General features: G+C 38.2%; 1 protein-coding gene across 1 annotated transcript in view; it reads right to left on the bottom strand.

Moving 5' to 3' along the window:
• Positions 1 to 1,733: 1,733 nt before the first annotated feature.
• The window catches only part of arhgef40 (Rho guanine nucleotide exchange factor (GEF) 40), a 36,323-nt gene continuing 21,363 nt past the window's right edge, over positions 1,734 to 16,693 (bottom strand). Inside the window, 16 exon segments of the mRNA XM_046843041.1 lie at positions 1,734 to 4,258; positions 4,358 to 4,404; positions 5,547 to 5,656; positions 6,404 to 6,514; positions 9,170 to 9,350; positions 9,589 to 9,768; positions 10,107 to 10,313; positions 10,702 to 10,791; positions 11,390 to 11,639; positions 12,726 to 13,117; positions 14,234 to 14,749; positions 14,835 to 15,026; positions 15,125 to 15,244; positions 15,344 to 15,482; positions 15,664 to 15,815; positions 16,436 to 16,534. Of these exon segments, the coding sequence (XP_046698997.1) occupies positions 4,378 to 4,404; positions 5,547 to 5,656; positions 6,404 to 6,514; positions 9,170 to 9,350; positions 9,589 to 9,768; positions 10,107 to 10,313; positions 10,702 to 10,791; positions 11,390 to 11,639; positions 12,726 to 13,117; positions 14,234 to 14,749; positions 14,835 to 15,026; positions 15,125 to 15,244; positions 15,344 to 15,482; positions 15,664 to 15,815; positions 16,436 to 16,534 (2,766 nt within the window). The 3' untranslated portion in view covers positions 1,734 to 4,258; positions 4,358 to 4,377.

Raw genomic sequence — 16,693 nt, 5'->3', positions numbered from 1 at the left:
GGTCTCTGGAAAAGATGTAGAAAAGAGAAAGGGATGGAAAGAGAGAAGGATGGGGTAATGTGAGGGGATCAATACATACATATTTAGTGGGAGATGGAGGGATCGATAGGCACAGGGGGGGAGAGGATGGGGTGAGTAGGCAGAGAAAGAGAGAGATGAGCGGATGGTGAAGGGGTGGAGTGATGTGGCAGTGGGCTGCTGTCTCTTTGTCGCAGTGTCAGGGGTATTGATACTGTAGTATTGCCATGACAATAGCACCACAGCGACGGCCATGACAACTCCGGGGAGCACAATGTGACCACAAAACTGAGGGCACTGAGGCATCACATATAGCTGAGAGATAGACATAGGGGGCAGGTGCACGTCTGGAATTTTAGGGACAGATATATAATACTTGTCAGAAACAATCACATTCTGATCACACATTCCTACAGCGTATTAGACTGAATTTAATTTCAGTCTTATTGCTGAAATACAAAACTACATTTGGGCATACACATTCAGCAAAATAGTACTAAACTGTACCAGTCCTTGTCGCTAGGGTGGTACTGAGGTACACATTTTGTTGGGAACTTTTACCTAGAAACAAATATTTGGATTGATTTAAGGTACCTAAATAAACCATAATATTTTACAGCTATACAGGTACACTGCATGCACCTTTCTGGGCAAAAAGATGCCTACTCGATATACAAAATGTGTACCACTTTTAGAGAAGGAAAAGTACAATTTGGTCCCCTTTTTCCGGAGAATGTACATGCTTTAATGCAATAACGCATGATATTCCCATGCAATTTTACTCGTCATTTTATGATCTACATAGTTCATAGTTTTCAGCACAGTGCATGCTCCCGATGATACAAACGGTCGCTTGTCAGCCTGGAAGTCAGTGTGAGTGGCCACCCCTTTCTCCCAGTATGATCTATAGTACCCTCCCCGCGCCCCTTCCCTCCTTAATATGATGTAAAAAGCTAATCGCATGCAAATGCCTGTTGTCCCGGTAACGGGGGCCGAAAAATCCCTTTGATGTTTCACCCAGCTCATTCTCTCCACGTTCCCCTTTGTTCTGCCGAGTCTCGCTGCTTTGTCAACATACTCTGTCTATTCCTCACTCTTCATTCCTTTTTCCTCTCTATCTTCCCCAATCTTTGACCAATCTCTCCTCTAACTACGTAATATCTCTCTCTATATAATCCCGCAAACTCTCCTTTTTCTTTCCCCTTTTACTCTCTTTATCTCTCGAACTTCTTTGTTCATAACCTTTGCTCTCTACAACATTCAGTCCCTCTCTTGCCCACTCTTCAGATTTCTAGTGAGACAAAAAAACTTCCCAGCTCTCAACCATTCCTCCATGTAGAGTCCCTTTGCACTTTCTATCTCATTCTTTCACTCTTGTTCTCCGTCTCCCCTCTCTGTGCCTCTCTGTCTGAGCCCTCTCACCCCTTCATTACCCATCATCCCATCTACTGTCTTTTGCCCCGTCCTCTCGAAACCCCTTCCTGTTTCGCACTATGTTCTCCCTCCCTACATTCCTCCCCTCCCTTTCGCTCTATCTCTTTCTCCCTTAAATATCTGATCCCCTCTAGTGACCACTCAGCCGATGCCATTTTCATTGTGTCACTAATGTTCCCATATATATATATATATATATATATATATATATATATATATATATATATATATATATATCTATCCCATTTACGCCACAAACTAAAATGGCTGCAACAGACACCCTTGTTCATGTCCAGTTTTAATTCTTGAAGAAAACAAATTAACACTCATCAAGTGCAAAATACACAGCAATATAGCATGCAATTATTAAAACATTAAAACTTATACGAGGCTTTGCATTACCAGAAAAAATTGTAAACATCAATATAATAAGAGTTATAATAAGAAGCTCACAAAAGGCACCTTGTTTCTTTGGTTAATGCTTGTATTTACAGTGAGAATGATGAATCATGCCAAGGTATTTATAGTTATGAAGAGACCTGCTTTAAAAGCCCTGAATTGAACACATTTCCCCACTGTGCAAAGTATATTTGGATTAAGTCTGGCTGTGGGTTTAGCTTCATTCCTCATGTAGCTCGCATGCACACTCATACCACCTCTTATATAAAACAACTTAATAATTCTCTAGATCAAGGGTTTTTTTTTTTTTGGGAGCTTGACTGTTCCAAAATGGATTATGAGTGTTTGGTTAATGTCAGCTCAAACAAAGAGGGATTCAAACTCTTTATGGAGAGTTCTGGAATCCAGTGTCTATACAAGATTACGATTGTGTAAGGTCGAGTAGAATATAATAGAATATAGGAGGGTGGGGTGCACCAATTACATAACTCAAAGATTAAAGCAGAAACTCATTGCATTTCCTCTTATGCAAGCAATCTTTGGATTTGGCTGATGGAGCTGCCATGACAATCAAAGCCAGCTGGATCATAATGCAACTCATAAACAGACAAAGGAAAAATCGACTCTTTTCACACAGTGGGAGAAACTGAGTGAGAGGGTGGTGGATATGTAAATTCATATGGGAGCTATGTGAATTTATATGCAGCTAAATATGGAAGTAGTAACAATAACAATCAGAGCTATGTGGAGAAATCTGTTCAGCTCTCAAGAGTTTGTTTTACTCCAACAGACTCCTTTATATGATGGGGGGGAATTTCAGCTTTACATCGTGTTGTTCAGAGCAATATACAAACATTTCCTAGCACATATTTTTTGCCTGTAAAAGTGCTATTGATCCAAAATGTGCACAGCATCACCACAAATGAGCAAATATTCACTGTCCTGTAAATAGCCCTATGGCCTTAAAATAGGAGACACATTGTTTCCAAAATGCAGTTGCTCATTAACACCACCTATTGGACAAATTCCGGTGTAGGGTTTGCAAAAAACAATTTGTTTAAAAGCCTTTCTGTATTTCTGAAAACAAATTTAAAACACAAGTTAATTCACTCTTATTTGTCACGTCAATTAAAAGTCATGTCACTTGCACTATGCCTACCTTGAATCACACATTTTGCAGCCAGGGATAGAGACCCTCCATGTACAGTCCAACTATATTAATATAAGGCTAATTATCTAAATGCGTACCATAATATTTTGATGTTGTACAGCCATCATGGTTTATTCCATAATGTTTTGATTTCATTTATTTTATAAAAAGCACACTGTGCATATGACATTATTTACAGGACGACTTTTTTAATGGGGTTTGAATTCAAGTCAAAGAAACATTCGAAGAGTCTAATTTTCAATAGAGCACAATTTATATGCAAATGTTAAGGCTACTTTAATGTTTTCCCATAGTATCAAAATTAAAAATGAAAAAAATAAATAACCGACCTCTTGGGTAGGTTTTACAAGAAGAACCATAGCTCTAGATCACTTCGCATAGTTTCATTAGTTTTAAATGTGGTTTGTTCAGGTAATGAAAGAAAAGCTTGACACCTTTAAGCTAATACTTCATTTGTACATGTTTAAATGTTTTTTTCCCCTTTTAAAATAAAACTTTTTTCATAACAAAATACCCACTAGAGAAAGAATATGTATAAGATTAAATGAAAATCACTTATTTACTGGCTGCAACAGCAATTGACTGATATTACTACTGAGCAAATAAGGCTTGTCCAACACTATTTAAAATTAAACACTTTCTATTGTTGCTATTACACATTGGTACAGAAAATGTGATCGGAAAATGCTATCTGTAACGTCTTTTTTGAGAATTTACAGTCTATGAAGTGGGATTGCGTTCTCTTTTTAGCTAGTACCAATATTGGATGTTTCTATAAAAAAAAAAAAAAAATTCATAATAAAGCATTTGACAAGTAACATCAAATCTACAAATAACAGAAAAACATTAGGCCTATACATACAGTTTATAATTTATACTATTCTTTGGTTAAAATTGGAGACCATAAAGCCAATACTGAGGAAGCAAGAAAGCCATAAATACACAGTAACTTATGGTATAATATTGAAGTCGTTCTTGGCAAGCAGCAAATCAGTTGGAGGCAGCAGTGCATGAAAGCCTGAAACACATTACCCTGCTACACGCTCCAGTACCTGGCGATTAGTTGCATACAGAGCAACTGCGAGAGACAGAGCCAAGATGGCCCTGTGAAATGTAGCATGGCTTACTTCAGTATACCATATCATGCTGTAATGTTGCTGACTCATCTTCCAGTCTCTGTTAGTTAAACATTTGTCCAGTTGAATTTCTAATCCAGCAAATTGAAGAGCTAAGATTCTGTTTGGAAGGAAGAGGAGACAGAAATATACGTATATCATATATTTGTAAATCATGACAAATTGTAGATAAAAGATGTTCAAGGCAAATGACACTAACATTTGTGGTTCAGATGGTATTCAAACGGAGGTCGATGGTGATGAGTTCTAAACAAAAATAATTCAAATAATTGACTTGTTAATTAATTTCTTGATTGTGTTTGTGTCTGCAACATCAGATATGCCGTCTAATTGAAAAACATCTAATGTAACAGTCTACAGAGGGTAAAAGGTCTAGATGAGAATGTCTATTGCGACATTTTCATTGGCCCATTTATTATGAAGACCTGTGTGTACCACCTCTAATGCATGCAATAATCCTATAAGCAAATAATCACAGTGGCAATGCATATGCATATGCAGGTCAATAGCTTCTGTCAATGTTCACATGAAACATCATAAAGGAGAAAAATGTGATCTCAGTGATTTGGACAATGGCATTGTTGTTGGTGCCGGACTCAGTAACTCATATAACCATTTTGTACTATCTATGGTGAGTCGAAAAGCATTTTCAAAAGAACAACACATCAAACCTCAAGGTGGATGGGCTACAACAATAAAAGAGCACATCAGGTTCAACAACTGTGAGCCAAGAACAAAAATCTGAGGTAAAAGTGGACACAGGCCCTTTTTTACAAAACAGGACTATTGTCGGGGAAGAGGAATTTGGGCAAAATTTCTGTTGTGACAGTGAAATATGTCAGAATTTGTCATGATTCGGTGGACCCAATTTTCCTTGTGTCAACAGTTCAGGCTGGTGGTGGTTGTGTAATGGTGTGCGGAATATTTTCTTGACACACATAGTGCCCGATCATTCTAATCAAACATTGACTGCCACAGCCTTTCCCTTTATGGCTACATTTTTCCTATACTATAGTGGCTACGTCCAGGATGATGTTACAATGTTGAAATGGATTTCAACTGGTTGCATAAACACGAACAATGAGCTGAATGTACATTAGATGTTTCTGCAGATTTAAATCCTATCTGGATGCTAGATCCGGAGATTTGCAGCAGGAAAAATCTGTACTATTTGGCACAATGACATCAGCACTGACCCACATCTCACAAAAAAAATGTTTTCCACCCAATGTGGAATTTATTCCTCAACGCTGAGGCGAAGGCTGTATTGAGAGCAACATCGCGTCCTACCTAGTTATTACTATGGTTTGCTTAATTAAGGGTTTAGCATATCTTTTAGCAACATATCTTTTAGCATTAAATGTGTCTGTGTTGGTTGTAGATCTCACTTGTGTATGGCCAGTTTGTGCCAAGTCTTTCTTTGGTTCTCTTGCGATAGACGGAGAACCTCCTTCTTTCTGGCTTCCCACTGAGGAAGAGTCTGAACAGCTACTCTGAACTGGCAAAGAGAGAAAGCCAGAGTAAATACAGCTGCTTTCATTTTAGTAGAATTTTATGCTGTGTATATGGAAAACATAACTATTATACAATGTCACTGGAGACACCCTGTGGACATAATGCATATCAGACAGCAATTTTAATACTTGCATCAAACTATTGAAACACAGATAATGTTTGTGTGTATATCTGAGATTCACATTTACACTTATGGCATTCTGAAGCCCCTCATCACTTTTCTAATCGAATACATTTTCTGAAATGTTGAGCATTTCTCAGTTATATTATTCCAACTAGTGTTTACACCCTGAGAAAACCGTATTTAAACACTACTTCTTTACAGAAATGTATACATAGCCGTCATACATTCATCAATCACTGCTTGTTTATGTCATAGTTATGGGAAATTATCGATTTATATTTATACACATTTATACAGAATGAATTATGCCAAAATAATAAGAACAATCCAAGATTTTTCACTTTATAAAACAATTGAAATCTGCTCAAATTAATTGCAAATTATCATACATTATATGGTCCAGCATTTTTTGCTTATATCGATATAGGATTTTATCTATCTCTAATATTGCATCTGTCATATCATTGTGACTGGAATTTATTTTTCAAAAAAATTAGATATTTGTAGATATGTAGATATTTATTTATTTAGTCACAATTGCATGTAAAAATAAGTAACTGTGTGAATGCGTGAGTGTGAGTGTATTTTTGTGGGTGTATATTATACCCCTCTCATTATGGCTGAAACCTGACTCCAGTTCGGATGGTTGCGCTCCAGTCAAATCCAGCAGCAACTTACTGGACACTCCCATACACAGAGATTCCTTCAGACACAGTTCTTTGAAAACACAGACAAAAATATATAATGCTTTTAATAATTCCACATGGACAGCCTAAAGATTTACATCTCAGGAACTAATTAGGGATTCAAATCTCTTAGATATCTAAATTTGCATACACATTTCTGTAATGCTGCTTTTTGTCAAACACAAGATTAATATTTAATTATGATATTCGCTTTTTTATCTTTAGTGACTCACCTCAATTAAATATCTGTATGAACTAATTGTGCATCTACTGTAAGTATATGCCACCGATTTTAGCCCTGACAAATCTTAACTAAGGTGTCAACTTTGTCAAGCTTTGAAATTTGGACATGCATTTAGTGGCTATTGTCATTTTTAGACCGTTTTTGTTATTTCTGGATCCATGGACCTGTAATATGATTAGAGTGGTAAAGCTTCTCTTGCATATACACAGCAATGCGCTGGTCAATGGAGAGATTTATTCACAGAAAGACTCCCATGTGACTGCTTTATGTCGTTGCATGAATGTCAACTTGTGCATTAGGGAAGAATGTGGGCTGTTGCTTTGGTAATTTACTTGGGACAAAAGAAGAATTTGAACCTAAAAATAAGCAATTTCAGTCCATCAGATCTAAGCAGGAAGGCAAACTGATCATGGGTCATGAAGCTTTAATTTGGTTAGCAACCAGAAAAAAAGGAAATAAAAAAAGGAAAATAAATATTTATCAATATTTATTAGACAACCCAAATTCAAACCTTAAACCCCCCCCCTAAAATGGAATGCTGGGTAAAATCCAGAATGCAAGGATTTCTCATCAGATCAAATCTCATAAACCAATGTTTTTCACAATAGAGCATTGAAAATTAAATGTTAATCTGAGAAAATGTACCAATATTTAAGGAAGAAAATATGGTAATTTAAAATTTGATGGCTACAGTACAACACGTCTCAAAAAAAGTTCAGACAGGGCAAAAAAAAGGCTGGAAAAATAAGGGTTCAATCAAAAAGAAACAGCTCGAGGAACATTTTGCAACTAATCAGGTTAATTGGCAACAGGTGACTAAAATAATTGGGTAGAAAAAGAGCATCTTAGAGCGGCAGAGTCTCTCAGAAGTAAAGATGGGCTTCACCAATTTGTGAAAAACTGTCTAAAAAGTGTAGAACAATTTAAGAATATTGTACCTCAATATAAAATTGTGAATACTTGTGAAATCTCTGTGCACAATGGACAAGGGTGAAAACAAGCATGATTCTGTAATGGAAATCACTACATGGGCTCAGAAACACCTCCAGAAATCTTTGTCTGTGAACACAGTCCACCAAGTCATCCACAAATAAAGCTCTATCATGCAACAAAGCAATACGTGAACATGATCCAGAAACACTGCTGTCGTCTTTGGGCCAAAGCTTGTTTAAAATTGGGAAATCGCTATGTGGTCAGGACAAAAAACGAATTTTGTAATTATTTTTGGGAATTGCAGTCCAGACTATTCACCATTTAAAAACATCTGGCACATGATGGAACAAAGAAATACATCAAAGAAGAGCCAGGACTGTTGGGCATTTTGAATCCTGTATCAGACACAAATGGAACAACATTCCTTTTCCAAAACTCCACCAACTGGTCTCCTTAGTTTCCAGATGTACAACATGATGTTTAAATAAGAAGGAATGATACACAGTGGTTAATATGCCCTCATCCCAAATAATAATTGTTGCATACATCGAATTCAGAATGACCTTATTTTTTTCCATAAAATGATAATTTCCTCAGTATAAACTTTGGATATAATTTCTATGTTTTATTGTGAATAAAATATGGATTCATTAAAATTGGGAAATTATTGCATTCTGTTCTTATTTACATTATGCCCAGCATCCCAACTTTTTACAGAATTGGGATTGTACAATATCATCATGTACAATATTTGAAATTCTGCTTATAGCGGTGCAGTCGGATGTTGGATGTTGGATTTAGTCATACCTTCATCAATTATTAAGAGTGATTACATCATTCCATATTAATCCAGCTCTCATATAGACACTTCTCAAAACAAATCAGACTCTACAGCTTCAACTATTATGCTATTTCCATCAATAACTCCACTGTCTCATCATCTCATTGAGTGCAAACTAGTGGATGAATGAAACCTGCCACTGAAGCCTGCTAGTTATCCCTTATGAATATCCCTTAAGTCGAACATTTCAATATTCACGTTTGAGCTTCAGGGTAGCGTTTTTCTTGTTTCATATCTCACCAATTTTCTAAAACTGCATAGAGAATTTATATAATTAAGCTGCCTTATATGATCTGTTAATTACACATAAAACTGGGTCATTAATGACATGCCATAAAAAATACTTTAAGTACTTTTTAATTAAGGGATGTGTGCTTAATTATTTAAATAAAACTTAAGTGGTGAACAATTAAACAGTACTCATTTTAATCACCAATTAAAGCACAACTAAAAATAATTCCTTTTTTCCCACAAACAATATCATAATTGACCGGTTTAAATGTTTTTTAATTAAAATTAAACTTTTTACATTTTTTTCCTTGCACAGTAAAACATTTGAAAAGCCTTTCTGCAGAATAGGAAGTAAATAGAAAGGAGTGACCAAGGTTCAGCATTAATGCCCTACTTTCAGGGCCAAAGAAGCGTTTAAAGAAACATTTCAAAACCACCTGTGTTATGGATGGCGTGTGTCCACAGGAGCTGAGCGATGTCATGCGTCCAAGCTTCTTTGTCCTCCGAAGACGAGGCCTGGAGAGTCAGACAGTATTTGGTGCGAGATGTCTGTCTCACCCAAACCTCAAACTTCAGACCCTCCTCTCCAACACTTTGGGTCAAACCCATCTCTCCTGTCTGAAGCAGAGAGATGTGATAAGTGAGTGTGCTGAAAAAGTGAGGTAACCTTAAAGGTGTGGTTAAAAAAAAGTTAAAATAAAGAAATGGTCAGAAATGATTTGATATTTTTATACTTTTAAACATTTAGCCTTTAAAGCAAAGATGTAGTTGAAATTAACTTGTGCTTTGTGTGTGTGTGTGTGTGTGTGTGTGTGTGTGTGTGTGTGTGTGTGTGTGTGTGTGTGTGTGTGAGTACCTTTATACTGTTTTTAAAGGTGTATGCACTGCAGCCTTGGCTAGACATTTTGTGTTTGGTGAGAATAATGTAATGCTGGTAGAGGAACACCGTCCTGATGCCCGTCTTCTTTCTCCGCCCACCTGGGCACACGCACAGCTCGCCCTGACGCACCAATTCTCCACGTTCTGCCACAGGTATCTGAGACACACACACATATACAAACATTTCCACTATATGCATTAGAGCCTAAAACGTAAAATATGCCATTGCGCTGCGATTGATTAAATACAAACTAAAGCACAGTTGGAGTTTATATAGTCAGAGATAAAGCTGTATCGTTACGTTTTATAACAAGAGAAAGCTGTTTTATTAGGATTGTTAGGAGAAGTTAGACAGTTACAATCGCTGTCTAAATACTAATTTTTTTATGCTATATTTGTTTTCTTTGTTTTAACACTATGTCCTTACCGCGCTAATCACATCCCATTTTAAAGCACAAACACTATAAGCACATTATAGAACACTTTAAGTCTCACCGGACAGCCAGTGATAAGGTCGCTTATCCTCAGGTCCTCCCCATGGCTCTGAGCATGTCTGATAATGGTAAGGGCAGAATCGGGTCCAGGGTTTACCCCTCCCAGTTCCTCAAGGATCTCGCAGTAGTACTGTAGCCTTTGAGTCGGAGCGGCAAGGCATTGAGGGAAGGAGATAGTGGAGAGCACAGAAGAGGTGGCCAGCTTTGCCTAAAAAGAAAAAAAGAAGTGAATGCTAATTAAGAAGCTGAAGGTGGCTCTTTAGGTGATCTCGGAAAGCCTATAGCATCCTGACGTTTGTGTTTCCTTAACAAATATTCTTCGCAATTAACACCAAGTGGTAGCTGCATTATTATAATATGCAGTTGTGCATGCTTCCATGAAACAATGTGTTGAACAAGGATATGCAAAAAAACTGGCTAGACCCTGCCTTTGCATTATATTTCTATGCTCAACAATTTCATTAGCCACCTAGCGGGTGGAAATGGTAATGCGTCAACAAATGTCAAAATGAAGCCAGTGACTGGGCACTCCATTGGACCCATTACAAGACACATGGTGGCAGCTTGGCTTCCAATTACACATTAAAGTAGCTCACCTTGAAGAAGTCGGCAGCTTGGCTGACCAGCAGGGAGTCCGGCTCTGGTTTCATACGGATGTAGTGGGAGTACTGCAGTAATTGATCCCTCTGGGCATTAATGTGTGCCAGTTTGAGTGTTTGTGAAAGAGAGACAGATTTGAATTTAATTTCAGTTAAAAAACATTTGTATACATATTACATGCAATATAGATAATGACTTAAATGTGTATTTATGCATGTTTGTCTTGTATTCAATTCACATTAACTCAGTCACACACTGGGATACCAAACTCATATTCAGCACTGGAATCGGGCACTGGAACACTGGAATAAAATTTTCCTTAAACATTTTTGCAAACTTTAAAAAGTGTCATTTTAAGGAGATTATATACTTATGCAAGCCACTATATTTTATGCTGTGAACATGTATAAAAACACATACCAGGCACATAAGAATATGGCACATCTTGTCTAAACACAGGCCAGCAAGCCCCTGATGATGTGTATAACCTTGCATTGGGCCAATTTATTAATAGGTTTAAACTGTATTGGATTGGATTCTAGTCAGAATAGTGGTATCAAAATTAAGAGAGAAAGATCAGTGCATCATAGGTTCTGGAACTACCGATGTTACTCGTTGACTCCTTGCCTCAGCTATTAGTGAACGACAGAAAGTGTGTGCAAATACAGACATAAATAAACGTACATATTTGCTGAAGCAGTCGGTTTGCTGTAGCGTTTGAGATAGGGCACCCTCAATGGCGGGGAGGAGTAGCTGGGAATGAAAAGTAGCAAGACTGCTCCAGTTGGAGAAGATTGAGTCAGCTTTTCCTCTCAGACTTAGTGGTGTATCAGTACTACCCAGCAGAGGGATGAAAGTTTCCTCCACAGTCTTCAGTAGAGCAACATACTGCCTTTCTGAATTGACCAGCCTACACCACTGGAGATACAACTTACTAAGAAAGGGAAAGACAAAGCGAGAAAGAGACTGTCACAGTAATGTTTATATTAGCAACTGATCTCAGACACAACAAAAGTCCTCACAGGACTACAATCTTAAATGGCGTTGCTTTATAGTCTACTGCAGGAACCTTTAAAAGGAATATTGTATAATCCCACAGAGGAAGGTGTATTTTTACCAACTTGTTTGTCTACGATTGAAAATTAATTGCGTTAATAAATTTAATAATTATTTAAATATTATATAAATATTATATACATTTAAAATTGTAATTTAATGTGTTAAAAAAATTAATAAACAGAGCTTTAGTGTAGCCATAAGGCACTTGGGAGAAAGATACTACATGTCTGTTCTAGGTGGTATTTTGACACCTTGTTAGAAATCCTTGTTTTGAATAGTTTTAATCATGCACTTACTGAATTCAAGACAGATGTGTGCTGTGACTCACCATCTGTCACTGCACACAACCTTGGGGTAGACCTAGACAGCAAAATTCTCCTCTTTCCTTATGTTGCAAACTCTCTTGATCATGGAGGTTTTGGATATGGGTTTTTAGTTTAAAGATATGATTTTTTTTTTTTTTATATTCACAGAGTTTTTTTCCGTTCAGTTTTTTTATTTCAAGACTAGACTACTGCCTTTTATTCCTGGCAGTGCCATCCAACCTGTGGAACTGATCCAGGAATCAGCCTCTCTAAGTTCTCCCACACCACTCCGCTGACACACTTCCTGCACTTCCTTCCTGAAGCTGTCGCCGTAAATAAAAATTTTGTTCTGAAAGATTATTTGTGACACTCTGCTATTGGCCTGTATATATTTGTTTTCAGTGAAACTCTCAAGGCAAAATGTGTAAAAATGTGTTTGCGGGTCTTGCGCTATATTCAGAAATGTTCTCACTGTGGGATAAATAAAAGTATATCTTATCTTATCTTATCTTACAGAGTCTACAACACCACTGTCATATTCAACAAGTACTGAGCATGTATGATAAATAGGAATCCAGCCATTGTAAGGATTGCATGATGAGCACACACAGGAGTTCAAAAATCAGTCTACAAAAGGGATTAAAACACATGCACACCTTTGCGCAGTAGTGCCAGGCCTCTCCCCTGCTGTTTCTCTATCGGTCCGGCCGAGCAACACATGCTGCCTAGTGAGCCCTGTGTGATCTGCCACCTCTTTACTGCTGACCTCCACACCCCTGATCAACACACCGCCTCCTCCTACACCTCCACCAACTTTCTCATCTCTCCATCCTGGTACAGCTGTCGCGATCCCTGCAGTGAGGATAGGTTCAGCTACGGCTTTTCTCCCCAGCCACGACAGGGGAGATGAGCGGCTGCTTACAGCAAGTGGAGCTTCTGCTGGCTTTGGTGCAACTGCAACTGAACGACGGGGTGCGAGCAGGGCTTGGAGGTCAAAACTTGGGTGACGTCTTCGAGGTGGTTTAGGAGGGAGCGGAGCCTCAGTGGGCTAAGAGCGGTAAAGTTAAAGGAAAGCTAGTTTTAATTGCACAAACGGACAATAAAAAAGACTTGAATACTTAAAACTTGTGTTAAAAAAAAACAACAACTCCCAATGTAATTGTGTCTTGTATTAAACATGGTAGGATGTAAAATTTGTCTAAAAAAATGTCATAAAATATAACAAATTCTAAAAAATCAAGTAAAATGCTAAAGATCTGGGTTGTCTTTTAAAAACTGCATAACAATGTGAATTAGAGTTTGAGTGATTTCCAAATAACACAGCTATGATCTGTGATGACGTGTATAATTTAACTATCCAAATTTCACTGCTGAGGGACACATTATCATCTAGTCCTGTTTCCAAAACAATTAAAACCTGAATTGGATATTTGACACTGGCCTTGCTGTCCAAGCAACATTAGGTAATTTCCTGCTCTACTGTGGTGTGGACATATTCAGGTCTAAAGTGTTAACTTAGCAATGCCTGACCCTCTGCCTATGATGAATGAAAATGCTTGTGTCCTTTTCCACTTATGTTTTGTTTTTTCTTTATGCCGCCTTAAACCTTAAAAGTGCAATGTAGCTCTGTTCTCCATTCCAAAATGTCAAAATGCACAGTTTGGTGGACCATAAATCCCCTCCTCAACTCCAGCAACCACTTGGATTTATTCTGCCTTGAGAAACTCTTGGGGATGTGGGTGGCGGCTCTACCTCAAGCATCAGTATAAGCATCTGGTCTTTTCACTTGTATTTATTTATATGCCTTAATGAAATCTAAAATAAGATTCTGAATTCCCTTTGTTTCGGGTTTCCTGTTTTTGGGGATTCCTATTACTACTTTGGGAATTCCTAAGACCATTTTTCTGATGTTTTCTGTGTTTTTAATTTTTTGTTCGTGTTGTGTTTTGATTGGTTTTATAGATTGATAAAGAGTACAGTTCTTTTTCATGTCTTACTAAAACAAATTCTTGTCTTGCCAGTATCGCAAAGAAAAAATATGATAAATATAGAATAATTAAACAGTTCCAGAGACAGAACTGTCTGAAATATTACAAATACAAAACTCACTGTTATACATTTTCTCAACAACTGCTCTCAGACACAAGTAGAATCTACCACTCACACTTTTCTTGCTGGGGTTTAGCAAGTTCTGCAGGAACTTCCCTCCCCCTGCAGACCCTGCAGCTACCTCCTTCTTCTTCTCTTCCCCTATCTTAAGCGTTGAGCAGTTCTGTGGACGAAACAGTGAGGCCAGTGAGCCCCACGACTGCATCCCTCCTTCCCCTCCTCCACCTCCACACCACTCTCCATCTCCTTCTCCCTCTAACTCCCACAAACTAGAGGTACTGGAGACAGACGATTTTGGCACCTGTGCCATGGCCACATTGGGTTCCTGACCCTGGGCAGTGGGCATTCCACGTTCAGCCTGAAGCATGCGGGTCTTGAAGTGCGCTAGCGTGCGTTGGTAACGCTCCAGGGTCTGTGCCCATAGGTCCAACAGAGCACCACCACCAAGCTCAAGGGCCAAAGCTCGTGCATCTTGGAAACGGGATGGAGGGATAGGTGGGAGAAAGGACAGAGGAGAGGAAGGTGGGGAGTGGGGAGAGGACGAAGAGACCACATCGCACCACTGAGAAGCCTGTAATTAGAGGAAGGATTAATATTAGATAAGTGATTTGCCATGGTGATAATATGTGGCTATGTGGTATTTGTGCATGTATTACCTCAGTTAAAGTGGACAGTAGTCTCTGTGTGTTGTCTAGTTGGGTCCAGCAGTCAGACAGGCAGTGAGACATTCCTCTCACTTTCTCCCTGATCGATGGAATTTGTTTGAGAACCGCCATCTGGCCTCCCCATTCCAGTTCGGACCAGCTCTCAACCTCACCCAGCACCACTAATGTCTCGCTGTGAAGTTCCTTCACACACACATACACAAAATGTCATTGCTGTGAAAATGTCTATAATTTCATTATAAGACAGATAAAAACAGACACACATATATACCCACACTCACCATGGCAGATTCCCTGAAGCTTTTGAACTTCTGCTGTTTGAGTGAGAGGCAACTTAGTGAAAGAGGAGGATCCTTAAATTCCTCCAGCTGCTCCTGCACACGATCTATTTCTTTCTCACACTAAAAAAAAAAGAGATTTGCTATCACTTGTTTATTTTTTTAATTTTGTATGATGGTATACAAAAATCAGTTTCACATGATTGGAAATATCCTGAGCACCTTCTCCATTTTGTCCACAAGAGTTGCCAGTCTACTGAGTGCTTCCAGGTCATGACTTCTCTGATTAGAAACACGCACCAGTCGATGGAGTGAATCATCGACGCTGTCATAGAGACTGGAGGTTGCAGCCAAGGCAGCTCTAAATATATGAAACATCAGCAATAGAAATAAAATGACAAAATTATGAAACATATCCAGTATCCAAGAAAGTTGGGTCAAAGCACTAATTTGTCCTGGGACATATGATTCATCAAATATACATGGAAACCTTTAAATGAGTCACAATGTTTTCATTCATTAAATTTAGTCTCTATGGCTACCTGCAGTCTGGGGACCTGTGAGCCAATCTGGATGTTCCATTAGTCAGTCCAGCCAGCCAAGCCCCACCCCGTCTTTGCAGCTCTGTCAACCGTTGGTCGGAGAGAACACCAGTCATCAGCTGCTTGTGCTTTTCAACACTTAGTGGTACAGACTGAAGTGGAAACAAAGTAGGCAAGGGTTTTATTTGACAGCTCATAGACTGTGTGTGCAGAAGTTGTCACAACCCTTGCATTGTTCACAGCTTTCCTGGGTACCTTGAAAACTATAGAACATCTGGAAAATTCAAAGCTACACCACTAGATGGGATACCAGAGCCAAAAGATCTATTCTGGTTTCAAGGCAAGCTGTAAACAGCCTTTTTTTCAAGATGCTGTTAAACATGCTCTTAAACTCTATAAAGCTTTCAGCTGTTGTCATGATAGTTGTCATGAGCTGCATATCAAAAACAAAACAATCGTTTAATGCCAGAAGATGTGCACAAGCGACACTATTAAAAGCAAGTATAAGCTTTCGGAGATCATCTCCATAATACTGAACTGTTTACCATTATTACCACCAATTAGTCTTGCTCGGATATAATCACGCATTACACTCATTCCCCCCTATTTCATGAAGGGCTGCAGATTTATATAGAAACAAATGAATAGAAATACACAAAACTTAGTTTGTGATGTAGAAAATAAGAAAAGAGTGTGGTAGAATAATTTGTGAATGCATTGTATACTGAACATGTAAGATAGTTCTACACTGCAAGATGTTTTACCACATTACCTTAATAAAGTCAGGCAGTGGTTCTGTGCCCATAGATATGAGTGCATCTTCTAACAGAGACATGACACTCCTGCAGCGCTCAGTCAGCTGTTCCAGGCTCTACAGAGAGTTAAAGAAAACCAAACACAGTTTATAAAGTCTTGCTGCATCTATCTATCTATCTATCTATCTATCTATCTATCTATCTATCTATCTATCTATCTATCTATCTATCTATCTATCTATCTATCTATCTATCTATCTATCTATCTTTTGCAT

The sequence above is a fragment of the Silurus meridionalis genome, chromosome 28, assembly GCF_014805685.1.
Source record: "Silurus meridionalis isolate SWU-2019-XX chromosome 28, ASM1480568v1, whole genome shotgun sequence".
NCBI lineage: Eukaryota > Metazoa > Chordata > Actinopteri > Siluriformes > Siluridae > Silurus > Silurus meridionalis.
Note: the sequence above shows the minus strand (reverse complement) of the source record. Positions and strands in the feature narration are given on the sequence as shown.